The 19,104-nt window shown below is 42.5% G+C and overlaps 10 protein-coding genes across 10 annotated transcripts; 4 read left to right on the forward strand and 6 right to left on the reverse strand.

Annotated features, from left to right (window-relative positions):
* Positions 1-87: 87 nt before the first annotated feature.
* PUMCH_000378 (uncharacterized protein) lies at positions 88-834 on the forward strand (the record flags this gene model as incomplete). Its single annotated transcript, XM_063019468.1, has 1 exon — positions 88-834. One exon carries the CDS (start codon positions 88-90, stop codon positions 832-834), a length of 747 nt encoding a protein of 248 aa, XP_062875538.1.
* A 6-nt stretch (positions 835-840) lies between these two features.
* On the reverse strand, positions 841-2,508 carry PUMCH_000379 (uncharacterized protein; the record flags this gene model as incomplete). The annotated part of the gene is made up of 1 exon (XM_063019469.1): positions 841-2,508. One exon carries the CDS (start codon positions 2,506-2,508, stop codon positions 841-843), a length of 1,668 nt encoding a protein of 555 aa, XP_062875539.1.
* Positions 2,509-2,881: 373 nt separating this feature from the next.
* PUMCH_000380 (uncharacterized protein) lies at positions 2,882-4,324 on the forward strand (the record flags this gene model as incomplete). The annotated part of the gene is made up of 1 exon (XM_063019470.1): positions 2,882-4,324. The coding sequence occupies one exon, from the start codon at positions 2,882-2,884 to the stop codon at positions 4,322-4,324; it is 1,443 nt and encodes a 480-aa protein (XP_062875540.1).
* A 28-nt stretch (positions 4,325-4,352) lies between these two features.
* Positions 4,353-5,630, reverse strand: PUMCH_000381 (uncharacterized protein; the record flags this gene model as incomplete). Its single annotated transcript, XM_063019471.1, has 1 exon — positions 4,353-5,630. One exon carries the CDS (start codon positions 5,628-5,630, stop codon positions 4,353-4,355), a length of 1,278 nt encoding a protein of 425 aa, XP_062875541.1.
* Positions 5,631-5,844: 214 nt separating this feature from the next.
* On the forward strand, positions 5,845-7,143 carry PUMCH_000382 (uncharacterized protein; the record flags this gene model as incomplete). The annotated part of the gene is made up of 1 exon (XM_063019472.1): positions 5,845-7,143. One exon carries the CDS (start codon positions 5,845-5,847, stop codon positions 7,141-7,143), a length of 1,299 nt encoding a protein of 432 aa, XP_062875542.1.
* Positions 7,144-7,200: 57 nt separating this feature from the next.
* PUMCH_000383 (uncharacterized protein) lies at positions 7,201-7,707 on the reverse strand (the record flags this gene model as incomplete). The annotated part of the gene is made up of 1 exon (XM_063019473.1): positions 7,201-7,707. The coding sequence occupies one exon, from the start codon at positions 7,705-7,707 to the stop codon at positions 7,201-7,203; it is 507 nt and encodes a 168-aa protein (XP_062875543.1).
* A 620-nt stretch (positions 7,708-8,327) lies between these two features.
* On the reverse strand, positions 8,328-10,838 carry PUMCH_000384 (uncharacterized protein; the record flags this gene model as incomplete). Its single annotated transcript, XM_063019474.1, has 1 exon — positions 8,328-10,838. One exon carries the CDS (start codon positions 10,836-10,838, stop codon positions 8,328-8,330), a length of 2,511 nt encoding a protein of 836 aa, XP_062875544.1.
* A 553-nt stretch (positions 10,839-11,391) lies between these two features.
* On the reverse strand, positions 11,392-14,994 carry PUMCH_000385 (uncharacterized protein; the record flags this gene model as incomplete). Its single annotated transcript, XM_063019475.1, has 1 exon — positions 11,392-14,994. The coding sequence occupies one exon, from the start codon at positions 14,992-14,994 to the stop codon at positions 11,392-11,394; it is 3,603 nt and encodes a 1,200-aa protein (XP_062875545.1).
* A 1,221-nt stretch (positions 14,995-16,215) lies between these two features.
* Positions 16,216-17,922, forward strand: PUMCH_000386 (uncharacterized protein; the record flags this gene model as incomplete). The annotated part of the gene is made up of 1 exon (XM_063019476.1): positions 16,216-17,922. The coding sequence occupies one exon, from the start codon at positions 16,216-16,218 to the stop codon at positions 17,920-17,922; it is 1,707 nt and encodes a 568-aa protein (XP_062875546.1).
* A 59-nt stretch (positions 17,923-17,981) lies between these two features.
* PUMCH_000387 (uncharacterized protein) lies at positions 17,982-19,040 on the reverse strand (the record flags this gene model as incomplete). The annotated part of the gene is made up of 1 exon (XM_063019477.1): positions 17,982-19,040. The coding sequence occupies one exon, from the start codon at positions 19,038-19,040 to the stop codon at positions 17,982-17,984; it is 1,059 nt and encodes a 352-aa protein (XP_062875547.1).
* Between the last annotated feature and the right edge of the window lie 64 nt (positions 19,041-19,104).

The following is a 19,104-nucleotide window of genomic DNA, read 5'->3' on the forward strand; positions in this document are numbered from 1 at the left end:
TGATTGCTTCAGCAATGTCAATTCTGCAGGTATTTGCAACCCCATAAATACGACTGGGAATGTCTCCAATCACGAAATACAACTAAAATGCTTGCAGGTCAAAGAGCAGTTATAACAGGCGCTTCCAAAGGTATCGGGAGTGCTTTAGCAGTGCGCCTTTCCCAACTAGGATGCGCCATTACAATGGTCTCCAGAAACGAGGCCCTTCTTTCAGACACATTGGACAAGCTCTCCACCGATTCCGACCAAAAACATGATTATGTAGTGTATGATCTCCTGAAACTCATGCGTGAGGCTGGAACATCAAGAACAGATGAATTGAGCAAGACCTTTGACGAGAGCTCGATTTTGGTTAATTGCGCTGGAGTTGCAAATCATAACTTGTTGTACAAGCTTTCCAATGAAGCTGTTGCGGATACATTGCAGGTCAACTTGCTTTCTCCTATCCTTCTTAGTAAGATGGCAATCATGCCTATGATCAAGTATCTGAGGAAGACCAAGGTCGTTCCTAGCATTTTGAACATTTCTTCAATGCTCTCATTGAGTGGAGTTACAATTGGGGGCACGACACCATACGCTGCCCTGAAATCGGGGCTTTTGGGATTTACTCAGTCCCTACTGAACGAGTTGGGAGGTAAAGTTAGAGTGAATGCAGTTTTACCTGGTCTAGTCCCAGAAACAGAAATGGGGAAAACTGGATCCAAGTCCCTCCCACAAGTACCACTTGCTGACGTCATTGAAACATGCGAAAAAGTTATCACAGGTTCAGAGTATAATGGCGACTTAATTGTCGCTGATGGCAAGGGCTTTAGAAAATTGGAACAAACATATTAAATTGAACTATATTAGTCTTCTACGCTTTGTAGCTCCTTTCAGATCGCAAAACCGCTCCAAAATACTTTCGCCGAGATCGTTTAAATTCGCGTCATTCGATTCACTGAGCCAGTCGAGAAAGTCCTGATAAACTGAGCCATGAAGGTCATCTTCGAAAATTCGTCGAAACGATTCCGCTACATCTTCAGGCAGAACTTTATTAAAGCCACCTTTGAAAGGTACGTTCAAATAGAAGCTTCGCAAAGCTTGAATAGCCATCGCGAGAGCGCAGATCCGAGCGTCTAGGTCGAGGATTTGCGTTATTAGATGTTGAATCTTTCTCCGGCTTGAGTGTTTCAACAAATAATCCACTATTTTATTCGATTGCTTGTGGTTAAATGCAGATAACTGCAAAAGAGAATTGAAAATCTGGATGTTACCATTGTCTTGGAAGTGAAAAATGCAATTGTCGTTGAGGGCAAGCCATTGCAGAGCAAATTCAGCCGTCTTAACATAAGTTTTTAGGAGGGTATTATGAGTGTCTTTTGATAATGTGGCCATTGCTAGACCTCTCGAGTTAGACTCTATGAATAGCGCTATAATGCATGTCAAGATTGCTGAATTTCTTGAATACTGAGAATTGAGCCTCATAAGCCTGTATGTTTCTTTGAGCCGATCGCGTTTTATATCTAGTTTATCAGTGTTCGAAAAGGCGTCGAGCATCAATGCATGGAACTGACAGTAAACATCATATCTACTAGTGTTCGAAGAGGTGAGTTGTAAGGTTGTGACAAGATTTTGCCAATACCCATTCTTGTAAAAAAGCCAAAATGTATCCTTGCTGGATTCACAAGTCAAGGTAAGAAGGTCTTGGAAGTTCTTCAAGTCACCGTCAGTTCTAGAGAAGTTCCAATAGCTACTGAAAAAGCATCGTACCACTGGAACTCGACATTCTTCAAGCCAATGGAGTAGTACGGGGATCAATGTGTAGAATAGGGTATTCAGATGCATCACTAGAATATGTATGACGTATCCAAAAAGCAAAGTGTTTGTGTACCTACCAAAAATAGGTTGGGGCTCCATGGAGAGCCACGGTTCAATATTGTCTTCAAGGTCATCACAATACTGCCTTAGGTGCTGGGGGAAGGTGTCAGGATTGAAAGCCATAGCTTGATTGATACGCTGAAAGCTTGTTTTTGTACCTAGCGCGATTGACTTGCCCATCTTAAGAGCCGCTAGTGTTGTCAATCTAGGAACATTTGCGCCAGGAATACACAGCAAGCTATGTTGGATGGGACCCGTTCTGTGTCTTTTGCGCTTGGGATTGAGGTCCATATCGAACAAGACAGCAGTAAGCTTTTTGAAATTCATGAAAATTTCGCAAAAAGCTTCGAATACTTCCGTCTGTAGGAAAGGTCTTAGTTCCAAAAGCCTTTGTTGTGAGGTAGATGGATTGATAAACGAGTCAAGTGCTTTCTTGTGCAACAAGGAGCACCTGTTCACGTCAAACTGAAATTGGGTGGGGTTCTTATCATGCAAATCAACTAGCTTGTGAATTTTCGCGAGAAGTGGTCTTGTGAGCTTCAAACATTTAGTAGTGCTTAGATTCACAGACCACTCCTTGGGCGATTCTGGACACGGAGAGGAGTACGTGGAGCTTTCAGGACATGTTGTATCAAGAATGATTGATTTCATAGACTCTTCACTATCAGAGCCATATTCAGGCGAAAGGCAATTCTGTGCAATTAGGTGTTGGCAAAAAAAAGGAAACACAAAAGTAAAAGCCTCTATATCAAAGTGTCTAAAAGCCTTAATTAGTCTAACAGGGATTGTAATAAAATAGGGAATGAAACCGTGGGAATAGTTAAAGATCAGAAGAGTTGAAGATTCGAGTTCTTGTATTTACCACCTTTCAGTGGCCTGAATCAAATAAACAGGGCCCTCTTCTACACACAACTGTACAGTCTTCATATAAGTTGGAGAACAGATATCCATAAAAATCAAGATAGTTCAAGAGGGTGGCAAGCCAAGCTTTCAATCGGATACACTTTTATTCAATCGAGTCTAGATGTTTTTGCGAGCCTACCTTTCCGGATTCGCTGCGTCTGTTGTAGTTGCCGGGTCCATATTGGGTGTAAGTCCTGATAAGCAAGAGCTATACAAACCTAATGCCGATGGTTTCTGGCATTGCCTTCTGGACCCTTCGATTGTCCTTCTGTTTGATCAAATCAATGACGATTTCTGCGATTGTCCTGATGGATCTGATGAACCGGGCACAAATGCCTGTGAATACACTTCGGAACATCCACAATTGTTTTATTGCGCGAACCAAGGATTTAAACCAAATTACATCGAAAATTACAAGCTCAATGATGGAGTCTGTGACTATGAATTGTGCTGCGATGGTTCAGACGAATACCGCAGCGGACAATGTCCAAATGTTTGCGCTAAAGTGAAGGAACAATACGACGAGCACATATCGAAAAGACGCGAGGAGTCCGAAAGAGGACTTCTGGTCAAATTGGAGTTCGAGCAGAAAGCTGCCAAATTGAAACGGATTGCTGAAGAGCAGCTTGCACAACTCGGTAAAGAGATTGAACTATTACATGAACAAATTGATGGTGGAAAAACAGCTTCGACCAGCGAAGTTAAAGATGAAAAGTTCATAGTAGTTGATGAAGCAAAGCTCAATCGGAAACTAGAGGCATTTAAGGCTGAGAATTCTCTTTTGACAAAAAAGCTCGCATCCCTCGAAAGCGCATTCCGCGAAATGACAGAAAAATACAATCCCAATTTCAATGATGCTGCTGTCAAAAATGCAATTCATACGTACCAAGATTACATCTCCAATAAGGCTGAGGAAATTGAGGTGGACCTTGAGTATAAAGATATCGTTGTTCAGACCATAGAACGTTCAGAGAATGCCTTGCAAGATAATGACCAGTCAAAGATTCTCCCCACACTCCAAAATATGATTCATTATTATTACAACAAGCTTGTCGAGACGTTTCCGCACAACAACGAGATTAGCACTCCTCCTTCAAAACTCTCAAAACAGCAAACGTTCAACGCCGAAGAAAACGAGGCGCTTATTCAAGAAATCAAATCAAAACAGATTGAATTAGACGCATCCGAAAGAAGATTTAAGCAAGACTATGGCGAGAATGACATTCTAAGGGCCATTGAGGGTGGTGGATACGAAAAAAAAATTGGAGACTACAATTATCGGATAGCATTCATGAATGCTGTATATCAAGATAATACCTTAGTTGGAAGGTACACCGGCTTTGATGGCAAATCGATGCACTTTACTGGTGGAGATAGATGCTGGAATGGACCACAGCGTTCTGCAACTGTGGAGTTCGTCTGTGCCCCAGAACATGACCTTTTGTCTGTGTTCGAGCCACAAAAATGCCAATACAAGTTTGTCCTTGCGTCACCTTTAGTGTGTGAGAAGTTTTCGGAATCTGAACTAGCAGAAAACTTTTCAGTAGACAAGACGAAATTTTAATGAAATAAAGAACAGAAGTATCCGAAAATTAATCGAATGTAATTTTTTTCCCTGTAAATTTGACATCCTTTTGCTTTTGCTCGGCCAACTTTCGTGCTTCCCAAGAAGGATGCAATTTGTTCGTTGCGGCAAGTTTGGCAGCTGAGCCGTCTGGCAAATCCGCCGCCATCTTGGCTTTGAGGTCTCTCTTCCGTTGTCTTTCTTCGAACTCCTGTTGCTTCTTCTCTCTCTCACTTGCAATTCTGTTGTTCTCCTGCTGAACATGATTCGCTTTTTGCCCGTACTTTTGTTCCCAAATCTTTTGTCTGGCTCGTTGACCTCTTCTATTCTTGCGAACGGTGGTGGCCTCTTTGACAACTTTATCGTTGTCCACATCGTCTTCGTCATCTGAACCTCCGGAAAAATATCCCGATGCCAATTGTGGAAGTTTACGCTCAGGCTGCTTCTCTTTTTTCTCTTTTTTCTCCTTCGATTGTTTCTTCAGACTGAGTTGCGTTCCCTCAATTTCACTTTCCGCATCATCGCTCATTTCGCTGTCGGAGCCTGCTACGAGATGGTCGTACCTATCCATATCTTCGTCATCAGAATCACTATTTGACTCCTCCTCATCGCTATCAATCTCACTGTCAACTGAATCATCACCGTTCTTGCTTTGATTGTCCTTAGACTTGACGTTTACCGAAGTCTTCGAATGCTGTGCGATCTCCTCTTTTGTAAGGTTACCTCTTATCTTGCGGAATGTCCAGTCAATTTCGTTTGAAAGGGCTTTCATTTCCTTGGAGTTCCATAATTTAGAAATGTAACCGTTTACAACCTTGTCGTTCTGGCAGTGCTCGATGTAGAATGTAGTTGGGTTACAGGCATTGCTCTTGTCAGTAATGACATTAATTAATTCCGGCGAAAAATAGCTGGGAGGATTAGATTTGAGCTCCTTATTAGTCAATATTGCTGCGGAGATGATCTTGGCCAATTTAGCTGTCACTAAGGATGTTACGAATTCTTTATCATTAAAGAGTTCGTCTAGCTTTTCGCTCCGGTCGCTTTTACTTCTCTGCTGCTTAAAGATACGAATGACCTCACGATTCATTTTCTTTTGAGCGCCGTGCGCCTTTTTGATGAACAAATCGGTCTTGAGAGCATGTATCTGTTTGAGTGCATCGTTTCTTGTGGATGGAAGTTTCTTCAAAAGGTGCGAGTTGTTGTGCGCATTTATGAGTTTTTTCGTAAATCCAAAACGGGGCGTGACATTTGTGAATTTTACTTCTAGAAGATCTAGCCACCAAAACTCGTTCTTTTTCTCCTTCATGTTGCACAATTGGTTGTAGGTTGTAAGTGCTCGCCGCGATGCTCATCGCATTCGCGGAGTACTGTGCGACAGGATAAGGACACCAGAGATTAGCGAACAATTACAGACAAGAGTCTTAGTGGAGTCTTGAAATAATCCCAAGTTGGCACACTTACGTTATTTTTGTTAAACGAAAAAGGTTTACACTTATATTCAGTTCTTTGAAGGGCTTACGATGACCACCACAGATTTGCCTAACCAGAATGACAATAAACGGCGAAAGAAGAGCAAACCAATTGATCCGAATCGATGCGAATTCATACTTTTAAACAAGAAAAGACGCTGCGGCATGATGCGTCAAAAGGACCATCGGTTTTGTTTGGATCACCAAAAGTTGCAACCCAAAAGCGACGATGTCGATGCTCAAGACCGAATTCCATGTCCATTGGATCCAAAACACACCGTTTGGAAGAATGATCTAGAACAGCATCTAAAAAAATGTAACGCTCGTGCCGTGGAAACACATGAGGCATGGTACAAGAAGAACTACAACACTGTTTTGCAATCGCAAATTGAGGTCCCTAAGAAGTCCAATGAACTAGATCTGTGCGCCACGAAGACTGAAGAGCAAATTAATGAGAGACACCAAGTTTTCACAAAAGTAATAGAATTACTCAAGGAGTACAGTAAAACTCTTGAACCCTTGCTGGAGAAGGTTTACCGGCACCCTGGTCTAGACAGTTGGGTACAGGCGAAAGAGAATAAGAAGCACATATTACAACAATCATCGCTAGCTGGTCTATTGAAAGAACTCGAATTATTGAATCCACATAATTTTTTTGTTGAGTTTGGTTGTGGAAAGGGCGAATTGTCTAGAACAATTAATGCTTGTGTTGTGAGTGACTACAACAACCAATTTCCAAAGGATTGCAAATATGGTTTTGGTTTCATTGACAGAGGCTGTAACCGTATGAAGGTAGACAATAAAATCCTACAAGACTGTGAAAAACATGAGATTCATCCTCATATCAAACGATCTCGCATAGATATCGAGCATTTAGTCGTGGACAAATTTCTAGAATCAGTGGAGCCTGATGGGGTAGTAGCCATCTCCAAACATTTATGTGGTGTTGCCACGGATCTCACTTTAAAATGCTTGCTCAACCTGACCACCACTTTGAAGAACTTAAAAGGATTGGTGGTAGCTATGTGCTGTCGACATGTATGTGATTACGAGCAAATGTTACCCGAATCAAGAGAATATCTTGCTGCTAATGGTATTGAAGATGATACTATGTTCTCCGTGTTGAAAAAAGTGGTCACTTGGGCGGTCTGTGGCTCGATGACTGGTGACGAGGACCCTAATTACAAAGAGAAAGAACAACTCGGCCTTATCGCTAGATCTATGATAGACAACGCGCGTGTCACTGCCATCAATAAGCTCATGCCGCTGTTTCATGCTCGATTGACAAGGTATGCCACCATGGACATTACATTAGAGAATCATTGTTTACAGATAACAAAGCGTCAATGAGTCCTTCTACAAAGACGAACCTAATTAAGTGCTAAATGTATTGAAAGTGGTTTGAACTTAGATCTTGGTCTCCTTGATACCGTGCTTCCAGACAGCGACGTATGGAGTCTCACCATCCTCACGGTAGTTCAACAAAACAACCATGGCATCTGGGTCCATGGACTCACCAGTGTAGAAGTCCCAGTCCTTGAAAGAACCAATGACCTTCTTGACGTAAGCTTGAGCACCCTTCTCGAAGACCTCAACCTGGTCTGGAGCGGTCTCAGCCAACTTAGCCTTGACAGCCTTCATGTAACCCTTGATGTAGGTCAAGAAAGACTTCTTGTCGAATTGGGTCTGTTGCAATCTGAAGGAGTTGACAACGTTGTTGACGGTCTCAACACCGTCCTCCAAGTCCTCAGCAGCCTCCTCAGCGGAAGCGTTGGCACCAATGTCAAAGTCACCACCAGAACGGACCTGGACCATGGCACAGTCAGCCTCGTAAACGACGCCGTCAACCTCCTTGACATCGTAAGCGTCGGACAACAACTCGTCGCCGGAGAAAATGTCAATAAAAATCTTCATGATGATGGTCAGATGCGGCTTGGATTAACGGGTTCACGCTTGTATTTATACTGGTGGTAAAAATTTTCGACCAAGAACAGTAGGCCACGTGAGGGATGGTGTTACCCGGCCACTACAGATGAAACACGTCTAGAATCGGCTGAGAGAGCAAGGAATTCGCAGCTGAGCTACTTTGATGCAATATTAAGACTTATAATTATTCTAAGAGTCTGAAATACTCAGTTTACATACATTGTTGGAGGTATAATTGTAACTGAGAGATACCAAAGTAGAGTGCATGTACTGGTGCGTTGCGCATACGCATGATGGACTAAATGCCGATGAGCATCGCACTCCGATAAACACCAGATAAGACGATTGTTTTGCTAGACTGGTAAAAAGAAGAAATCCACGAAAAACTCACATTTGCATACACCTCTTAGAGTCAATTGCATTGAAGATGCTATTCATTGCCACAGATAGATCGTATGCCTGACATCGAAACTGAATTTGAGTTTTTTGCCAGTAAACCCTGCAGTTTGACTTGGATCACATACGAGATGGGACATTACACATTACACTCTGAATGGATTCCATTATAATATTCAGCCATGATAAACGGGACTCCTAGGTGATATAATCTAATTGAGAGAGGGTGAGTTTGAACGAGTGAAGTCGTTGGCAAAAGCGCGTCTGAGCCAATCCACAATACGGTCATAGACGACCTTATTACCATTGTGGTAGCTGATTGAGTGGTCTGAATCTGGGAACACCATGAAATCAAAATTCTCCACTGAGTGTAAATTAAATTCATCGAGAAGACGCAAGCTGTTTTGAAAATGGACATTGTCATCTCCGGATCCATGCATGATCAAGAATCGTGTGACATCCTTGAAACTCTCTGGATCCGAGATGCTTGCTGTAACATAACCCTCTGGATTCTCCTGAGGAGTACGCATGTATCTTTCAGTATAGATCGAGTCGTAAAGCTTCCACTGAGTGACAGGGGCGACGGAGACTCCATACGAGAACACACGATCCTTGTCTTTTTCCAAGGTTTTCAAGGTCAAAAAGCCTCCGTAAGACCAGCCCCAGATGGCGATTCTCGTTTCGTCGACATATGTGCGGCTAGCCCATTCTTTCGCAGCTGCAATTTGATCGAGTGGCTCAAAATGTCCCAACTTATCACGAACACAAAATTTGAATTGAGACCCCAAGTCCAGATTTAAGTTGTTAAACCCGGTACCCCGTCCATCGACAGTGACAACCACAGAGTTTAAATGAGCTGCGATGACGTGGCTGAAATCAATTGCAAAAGTTTGTGTAACCAATTGCGACCCAGGGCCACCATAAACGTAGAATAGAACCGGGTATCTCTTCGATGGGTCGAAGTTTGGCGGCAAAATTTCCACAGTGTTTACCTTAATAGATTTTCCTTTGTTACCATCTGGAATTAAATCAATGACCGAGACATTGGCCTTTGGCAAGTCGTATTCTGTCATCAGTTTTGCGATATGCTCATTGGTTTCTAATGTCTTAACGACCCTGTTTTCGTGCAAATCGACAAGACGTTGCAGAGGTACATCAGGACCGAGATCGTTTAAGAGCAAGAATCTGGAGCCTGAAGAGAATGAGCCCCCATACCATTTTGTTCCATTTGTTATTGGGTTAATTTTAGGCAAACCCTGTTCGTGAAAAATATGGAGCAAATCAATTGAGTAAAAATGGCGTTCCACAGAAGCTGAGATTGTAGCAGTAAAGTAAACAATATTGTTCTGTAAATCCACGTAGTTAGATAGAACTTCCCATTGTCCTCCTGTAAGAAAGATAGGATTCGAGCTTTCAGGAGGCAGGAAGTAAGCTAAGTGATTGAAACCGTCCTTCTCAACAAGGTCAATATAGCCATCGGCATATCTACCCAAAGAAGCATTCTTGGGTACGAACATGGCATTGGCGTTGACCTCAAACCATCCACTTGAGGCCTTGAGACTCCTTACGATTGAAACTTGCTGGTCTTGCTCGGAAGGAATCAAGTAGACTTCCTGAACATCACTTGCACGGTTTGTAATTTTGGCAAGTACTTGAGTGTTGGAAACCCAGAGAACCTCCGTGATCAATCTTTCTTTTATTTCAGACGAGGAGAAATCAACGTTGTACATTTTGAACGCCGAACCCGAAGATTTAGGAAGCTGAGCAACCACCAATTCAACAATGGGGTTGGAATAGCCTGGCTTCGGATATTTCAAAGACACCATCTCTGGATATTCGTCGTGACCATCTTGAACATAGTATGGAATTGGGAAGTCAGGAACCGAGGCATCGTTGAATTTCAAGAAAGTAAACTTATCGCCTTCAGGCGACCACCATAAGACGCGATCTGAAGCGTATACCTCTTCCTCGTACACCCAGTCTGGCTTCCCGTTGAATACATCAGCACTGCCATCAAAGGTAAGCTGAGATATAGTTCCTGAAGCGAGATCCTTGACAAAAATATTGTTGTCGTAAACGAAAGCAATGTGATCAGATGTTGGCGACCAAGAGGCAAAGGATATTTTGTCATTTGTGTTAAAAAGAGGAACAATCTGCTGACTCTCAACATCTAATATCCAAAAAAGTGCCGAGGACGAATGTCTCCAGCCGTGAACCCAATCAGTTCTGATTACGGCGCGAGTCAAATCTGGCGAGGCTTGTAAGTCGTGCACTTTATATTCGACACCATGATACTTGAACGACGATCCACTGAACAAAGTATGGGTGTATTTGTCATCAAGAATGCTTTTCACTACGTAGGCATTCTTGTCGCTGTCAGAAGTTTCCTTCACTAGATAGGTTCCTTGGTCATTGTGGACAGACTCGGGGCTCTGAATCCACTGTATCAGCTGGAAAGTAGGTCTGAATGTTCCTTTCCTCCAAGTCTCGAGAGTCAACTGATGCTTAGAGGAAGATTTTTGCCACGAGTAATCATCATTTATGTGGTTCACAGCTGTGGTAATGACCAGTTCGTCTTTTAATGATACCAAAGTATTCACCGACGAAACAAGAAGAACGGACCCCCAAATGAGACCAACAAGCAAAGTGAGCCCATAGAGGAACGATCGTGAGATAGTTTTTTTGTCATTATGCGTCCAGCGCTCAATATCTATGGACGTCATTGTTAATTTACCGGCAAGAGACCAGATCTGCCGGGGTTTACGGCTGAACCTCGATAAAGAGTAAATTTGCGGTTTAGTTGTTCTGGAAGGAATACAGTGTTAGAAGACTAACAAGAACAAAAAAAGCTAGCTTTGAGAAGGGGGCTGAAAGACGGCTGGTTTTTATGTTAATTTAAGCACAGGTACAGACCTGAGACGCAGGTCATAATGTGGTGCTCACACCAGGGTGGTTCTACGGAAAGTACATATATTCTGATCGTGTAAAAAACTATTAAAACAAATGAACAAGAAAATATAGTGATATGCAAATAGGTTTATGTCAATGAAATTGACATTAGGGTCTTCTTGAAATTTTTTTTATGTTGGAGTGTGGGCTGGAGAATGCTGGCTATCTTTGATATTATGATATCCACGCATTGGTGCGGCCTCTCCAACAAATTTCATCAGCGTTATCTATGAATAATTCACAAATGACGAGGCCCCGAGTACTAATGAAAAAAATGAACAAGATTTTGAGCTTTTTTAAATCGGTGTTTGATCATCATTTGGAGGACTATGGGAATCCAAGACGCTTCTCTTCCTCAGAAAATGTTGTGGGAGTTGTAACTGTTCCGCTGAGTAAAGCTGGACTAAACTCAGTGACAATTTTTCTCAAATTAGTTCTCTTAATAGGCTTGGACAAGAATCCGGACATGCCAGAAGTCAAACACTCCTTCACGTTGCTCTCATCTGCGAATGCAGTCAAAGCAATGATCGGCTTTTTGAATTGTAGGTTGTTACGAATGATCTTTGTAGCAGTCAAACCATCCATCTTAGGCATTTGTACATCCATGAAGATAATGTCGTAGAACTTCAAAGTGTCATATGAGTTTTTGACCAAGTCGACTGCTTCAGCTCCGTTCGCAGCCATGGTTATATTAGTAAAACCTTCCAAACGAAGCATTCTCTTAATGACCTCTTGGTTCACTGAATTATCTTCTGCAACCATAATGTTAAGATGTGACAAATTGTCCAAACAACTCTCTCCTGAAATCTGATTCACAGCGCCTGTTGAGGTGCTACGAATAGTACTATACGATTTAAGCCTTGCTGGTTTCGGAGCAGAGTCAGTCTCATTAGAAGCAGTAGAATCTTTTCTGTCATTTTCCAGCTCGTCGGCATCAGCAATATCGAAAAGAACCTTGCGATTGATTTTCGAACTCGAATTGAACTCGTCATTACTGAATTCTTCCATGTCCATTTCGGGAACAACAATCTCGCCATTTTGAGGTAAAGGAACAGTGAACAAAAACGTTGAGCCTTTTCCAATGCTTGATTTTAGTGTTAATGTTCCATGCATCATCTTAGCAAGCTGTCTACAAATGGACAAGCCAAGGCCCGTTCCACCGTAACTTCTCGATAGAGTCTGATCACCCTGGACGAATGGCTCAAAAACTTTCTCTTGGAGAGCTGGCTCAATTCCAGAGCCCGTATCCTTGACCTCGATCTGTATAACCCACGTCTTGGGGTGATACAATTTACGTAGACGATATACCTTGTTGTTTTTGAGTAGCTCACTATTTGATAGCTCAGTAGTCAAGAAGGAAGCATCCGAGTCAGTATGCTTCAATGAAAGGTTAGATGTTCTTCTTTTAAAGCTGTTTGGGTTGAGTTCTGGCAGAGGTGGAAAATTAGAAGTTTGATTGTGATCAACAGCGTCTGGCCATCCTGGGGAATTTTCCTCTGGCTTCGGCGCTGGAACATCGGACAGCGAAGAGCTTGCTAAAGCATCCATTTCTGCGGCGGTTGGCGATAAGTCACTTGGCGAGGAAGTTGTATCCAAACTTGGGTTTGCAATACGTGGAACCTGAGGCAAAGGCTTTGTTGAGGTGAACTGTGATTGGAATAAAGTGTTTTCATATTCTGTGGTGGATATGGTGGCCAAACTAGATGCATCTGAGTCATTGATGAGACAGTTGTCATTGGATTTTGTAGAATAGACGCTTTTGTTCAGAGAATGATACTTCTCAGGTTCATCGCCGTTGAGACTCGTAGAATCGCCTTCACTGGAAGATGTCATAGCATCCTTAGCTCCTATGACAGAAAGCTGCGCGTGTTTATCTTCCTCGTCAGCTTTGGTAGTTTCCGAAGAATGCTTGCTTCCCGATTTTACAGTTTCTTTGAGGAGGCAAACCTCTGAAAATTCGGTGAGCTTCGAAGCTTCGTGATCATATTCTCCCACAAGCTTAAAAGAGACGTCAACAGAACCATCCACGGGAGTAAACTTCAAACTGTTAGAGACAAGATTCATCACGATTTGAATTATTCTGTTCGAGTCCCCAAACAAAATAAGTTTTCTCATGATATTAGGTTTAATGAGTATTTTGAAGTGAACGCGCTGATCCAGAGCAACTTTTCCAAAGATTGATTTCACTTGATGAGCCACTTCAAGAATCTGAAAGTTTGATTTTTCGAGCTTTGATCTGTTGAGTGTATTCTTTGAGTAAGTCAAAAGCTCCGTGAAAATATGGAGAAGAAGCTCTCCAGATCTATGGATAAGCTTCAAAGAATCTTGGATCTGCAGGTGATCTGTCTCTTCCATTGCGATGGAGGTCATACCCAAAATTCCATTAAGTGGTGTTCGCAACTCATGGGAAATGTTGGCGATGAAGACGGTTTTAGCTTCATTTGCCGCCTCAGCTTCAATTTTCGAGGCTTCTAGCTCTTTGGTTCTCTGCTTAACTCTGTCTTCTAAATGAGTGTATTGTTTCTCCAACTCTTCCGTCATAATGTTAAAGGCATCCAGGAGTTCAGTCAACTCATCTTTAAATAGCTTCTTAGATTTGGGAATTTTACCTGGAAGTCTGATACCAGTAGTATAACCATTTGAGCCTCCACTGCTGACTGTATTAACAGAATTTCTTTTCTCGCAGGTGTTCATTTCGGTTGAAGCCGCGCTAGCATGTTCAAACTGGTTCGGTGTAATATATCCCCCATTCTGTGAATCTTTCTCGCGTTTCAGTCGGGTAATTTCTTCTGTGGCTTCTTTCAATTTAGTAATTGGATTGATAAACCAAACTGCCAATCCGAACGTAACAAGGCACATAAAAGCACCTGTACCGATCACAACTCCGATCATAATATCAGTAAGCTTCTTGATAGGTGCAACAAAAGTGCTTCTTTTTTGTTGAATCAATATACTCCAAGAAGAAGTTGAGTCTATGCCGATTCTAGTGAAACCGATAGCTAAATTAGGACCGTCAATTTGCGGTGCGTCACTTTCAAGTCCACTTTCAAAGGTTAATGCTAGCCCAGCTGCTTCCGAACTATTAATAGGGTAAAGTGTGTTTGGAATGAGTGGACTATTGATGTTTGGAAATATACTCTCGAAACCTACGAGATAGACTGGGTCGCCTGCCACCGATGCATTTTGATAGATTGCTCGAAGTGCTAACGAATCGTAATCCGAAGATTCTGTAGTCTCTAGAGCATCTTGAACATTTGCGGCAGATGCTAAAACACTTAGATAGCCGGAGACAGCTGGTCTGTTAATAATAATAGATGAGTTCGAATATATGGGAATGGTTATTCCCAAGAAATATGCAGCATCATAATCCGAGGAGTTTTTCAATGGCCCAGACATGTATCCCGCTCCTAGTGCGTTTGACTGGTTTTTTGTTGTGACAGCGAGAGGAATGCTTGCGTTCGGTTGCAACGGATAAAGAGCATCCTGCGCAGTGCTACTTATGTTGAGCACATTACTCTGTGATTGCGCAACAATCTTGAGATCAAGGTTGTACAACCGAGCCAGAACAAATGTCTCTGAAGAAGAGAGGAACTGGTCAAGGGCACCTTGCGCCGCAACAAACATGTCCGCAGAGGTATTTCCAGCTCGATAAGAGGAAAGCGGAAAAGATATCAGATCCTTCAGCGATAGCGACACTACTTGGAAGTAGAGAAACTGTATGGATTGTTTGACTTGAACCGCTTTGAGCTGAGCGATGACCAGAAGTCGGTCACCTCGTAGCGCAGACAAATTCTTGGAAAAGTATATTCCGGTGACAATGGCAAGGATTAGAAGGGACGTTAGTGACGAGAAGCACACTATTATGATGAGTTGCGGTCTTATACCGACTTTGAGTCTGCGCTTTCGTGTAATGATATCGGGAAGCTTCATGGTTTGGGAAAATGAGTTGTGTCGTATATAGGAAGGGATAGAAAAGAAATGCTACTGTAGAAATGGAACAATTAGATATTCTGGCCAGAGGTAAGCCATGCACAGAAGTGTTGTGTTTGTAAAATCAAATACGAATTGAAGGATAAGAAATGGGCCATTGTTTTCCTGCAGAGAATAACCACGACGTCAGGAAGGAAGACGCAAACAATGCCTGAGTAAGGAAATTTTCGGAAATAATCCCGGATAATTCTGTCAAAAAAAATATTTTGGTATATCATACGAATTTTTTTTTCTAAAGCTCATTTCTTGCGTCTCGTCGGATGGAAACTAATTATAGATATGTCACATCCGGTATAGTTGGGATTAGTGGGTTGCAGATTGTCTGGAGACGGCTAAACGGCTTTTGATTGACTTCATTTTCCATTCATCGATTTATACATGATCTATCTGATGATCCTTATCAAAAAAAGAAATTGCTGAAATTGGCAACGTAAGTATTCCTAAGATCCAGAAGTGGTATCAATTATTGCAGTACTCTACATCTTATACGCAAAAAAGTAGCCAGTTTAGTCAGCTTTCGAAGGGGGTTTCCTACAATAGATCTTAGTAAGCATGAGACTTGCTTGTAATCTCTCTTGTTCAACTCTAGAGGGCCTCGGTCCAAAAGCACGCTTAGACCTATTCCATACCAATGGATTTAGCAAGACAAGATAGGACAAGATGTCATAGATTTCAAAATTCTAGTAAATATGGTCAGATTTATCTACTTCACAGCGGCCTCAGCAGAATTCCTATTTAGTTCATGTCCATCATCTCCTTAAAAGAAGGGTAGACCTCGTAGAGACACAAAATTTCTTACACAACCCAAAAACCAAACGTAGTCTTCATTTTACATTTCGCCTATCTGGCCGCAATGCTCAGGTTTATTTTTAACTTCGAGTTGCAAGACTCAGCCGCTCATATGATTGATAGCCTTCCCCTCTGTCATCGCGACAGGATTCCGAAAATAGTGTTTGGAGCCTCACACATCTCAGAGTAGCCGTTCATTAAATTCCACCCCGGGGAAGATTTGCGCATTTCCAGGACCGTTCCCAAGATTTCTTCTGCTAATATTCTCATATCTGACGTCGAAGTCTTATCACTGTCACTTCCGATTTCAACACAAAGTGTCTGTTTGGCTCTGTTGCAAACAAGTTTTCCCAATCAAGACCGCACAGTGAAATGTTATTCTCAGCATTTCTCCCGGCTGTCGTGGCAGCAAGCTTCATGGCTTCTGTAACATCACAAGAGAAGTCCCTCATAACTCAAGCCTCGCTAGTTCGTTTAGAACCAACTACTACCGAGACCCCACTGACGATTCTGGGAACTGTGAGCGGGATAGTTTCCATTCCTATTTCTATGTCTACAGTCGAACTGTTCTATAATGCTTATTTCACTGATACATCTGGAAAGGTGGTTGGCGGAAGATTGGATTTACTTCAGCCTAACGTGTGGCTCCTTAACGGTGAAATTAATGCGGACTGCCAATCTGTCGGCTCTTTCCTCAGCTCATTGTCGAGAGTTCTGGCGACAGAGGTGCCCTCTTATCTTACATACAATAATTCGACGTATGGCTTGGATAACTGCTTCAGCAATGGCGCTATCTACCCAAACACAGTGATAACTACAACTATGGGCTCCATGAATGCTACAATTACGACCCTGTTGTATTCGGTCGTGCAAACACTGACGTTATCGTATGGAATGGTCAATTATGCGACTGGACCTTACGTGAAGGGTAACCTTACAATACAGGCTTCTAACGGAACAGACATCGAACTAAATGATTTCGAATTTCTTATAGCGAACAATGCCACAAGAGTCACCGGTGCTCTTGGGCTTGCAAACAGTCTTCGGGGTGAAGGTCTTCTCGACTATTTGATAGCGAAGGGCCAGGTTGGAGGAAACGGGTATTCTATTTTCTTTGGCCCTCATCAGAATGAAACCGACGGCACTGGAATTGTTCTCCTAGGCGGAGTGTCAGAAGCGTTCATGTCGGGGCCACTATATTCATTTCCTAGGGTGCCCCATACTTTATCCAACTCGCTGTTGTTTCCAATTGTCGTCCTAGAGCTGGTCTGGATGATAAATTTGGCCAATGATGAGCTGATTAGTTTATACTCGGATGATCCTTTTGGAGTTCTCTTTGAGAGTAGACTGCGCTACTCATTCTTCCCAATCAATTTGATTCTCAATCTAGCAGTCCAAATGAATGCCGTCTATAGCAATCAATTCAAACGTTGGATTGTTAGATGTCAAGATATATGGAACACAGACGCTGAGCTCAGGTTTAAGATTGGACCATTGACTATAGCGGTTCCCCTTCAATCTATGTTAATGAAGACGGAGCTTTTCAAGTACACTGATGGTGGCGAAGCATGCTATGTTACAGTCTTGCCCACGTCATTCCAAGGGTATTCTGCTCTCGGCCTCAATGTGATGTCACATGTCTATATGGCAATGGACAATGAGAAAGGAAATATCGCATTGGCCAACCCAAATCCTAATGTCTACTTTGTAGATTCGCAACCTGTTCTCAATTCATCGTATCTGGATTCTAACAGCACAGGAATGGCTAGAATCGTCAATGGAAATATACCTTTTGCCGTACTGGTAACACTGCAGCCACAAGTGGTGTTTACTTTTTCGACGGCAAACGCATCCCTGGAAGCCAATATTCCGGCACGATTCTCTGGATCATTTCTCATGTCGGATTCGCTATTAATTTCAGACAACATCCAATCAACTATGTCCTATAGCGCTGTGTCATCTGTGCGGACCAAGACCATGAGTGGACTGGGACTTTCTTTCACCGTTCCGAATCAAACAGCTCTACTATGCTACGTTCTACTTGCTACAATCGGGTTTCTAGGTATTGCAGCATTATAGTTTGCAAAGAAACAATTAATTTTAAAAGTCATCATTATATGTTCGTATCCAATGTCTAATTAACGAGTCTGTAGCTCGATGTCCTCTGAGTCTTCTGTTTGAGAGACCGAGATGTAATCTTTGTTTTCAGTGTCATTGACATTCTCTGTATATCTGTGATAGTTATACCATAGAATGTTAACGATGGTAATTGAAAGGCCAATGGCATTCACGACGCTGAGAATATCACCAAACACTAGTGCACTCATGGCAATTGTGAATAGTTCTTTTGCAACGCCGGCAATGGATAAAGTCAAGAGCTGAACTAGTGTGAGTAACTGGAACTCGCAAACCATCATGACGAATGCTAACACCGAGGGAAATGTCATGAGAAGCATGGTTCCGAAAAAGCCCTTTTCTTCCCACACCGGCAGGGACACAAAATTCGACCATCCCTCAACTATCAACGCCATGCCAAATAGAAATAATGCCATTCCTGGGGCTAGGTAGAATATGGTGAGGATGGGGTTACTGGTGTACTTATTTTTCTTTAATAAAAGTTGTGTAAAACACCATCTGACACCCAGCAATGCAGACGCGAGTAGAATGAGCATAACTCCAAACGAATGATTTGGATTTTCGGGTTTGGAGTCCGATCTGGGTTTCATGGTCATCATGGCCACGGACACACACATCACCACGACAATGAGAACCAATCTCCAACTGAACTTCTCTAGGCGAAACAAAAGGCCAAAAATTAGCACAAAAAGCAAACTGGAGGTTTTCACCATCGTGTACAACGACAAAGGAATGAAGATGAGGGAGACGTTGCTCAAGCCAATATCTCCAGCTGATGCCAACGCACAAGGAATGATCTGGGTAAGAAACGCATAGAGTGGGATTGCCAACAGGCGAGACTCGATATCTCCGGCTGATAATTTGGGCCGGAGACTAGGGCGTAAGAGGATGACTATGAAACTGAATAATGAAAGGCATACCTGATGGTAGGCGGTGATGAATAGAGGAAAGCCAAACTTAAGACCCTCGTCAAACATCCATTTGTTGTAAATGGATATGAGAACAGAAGCCGAAAACCATCCTGCCGCGCAGAGAAACGCGTACGATAGTTTCAGTGTCATAGGAAACGAATACGGACAAGAATATGGTTTACCTCTTCTGGAGATGCATATGTGGAGTGTGTCT

Source organism: Australozyma saopauloensis, chromosome 1, assembly GCF_035610405.1.
Source record: "Australozyma saopauloensis chromosome 1, complete sequence".
NCBI lineage: Eukaryota > Fungi > Ascomycota > Pichiomycetes > Serinales > Metschnikowiaceae > Australozyma > Australozyma saopauloensis.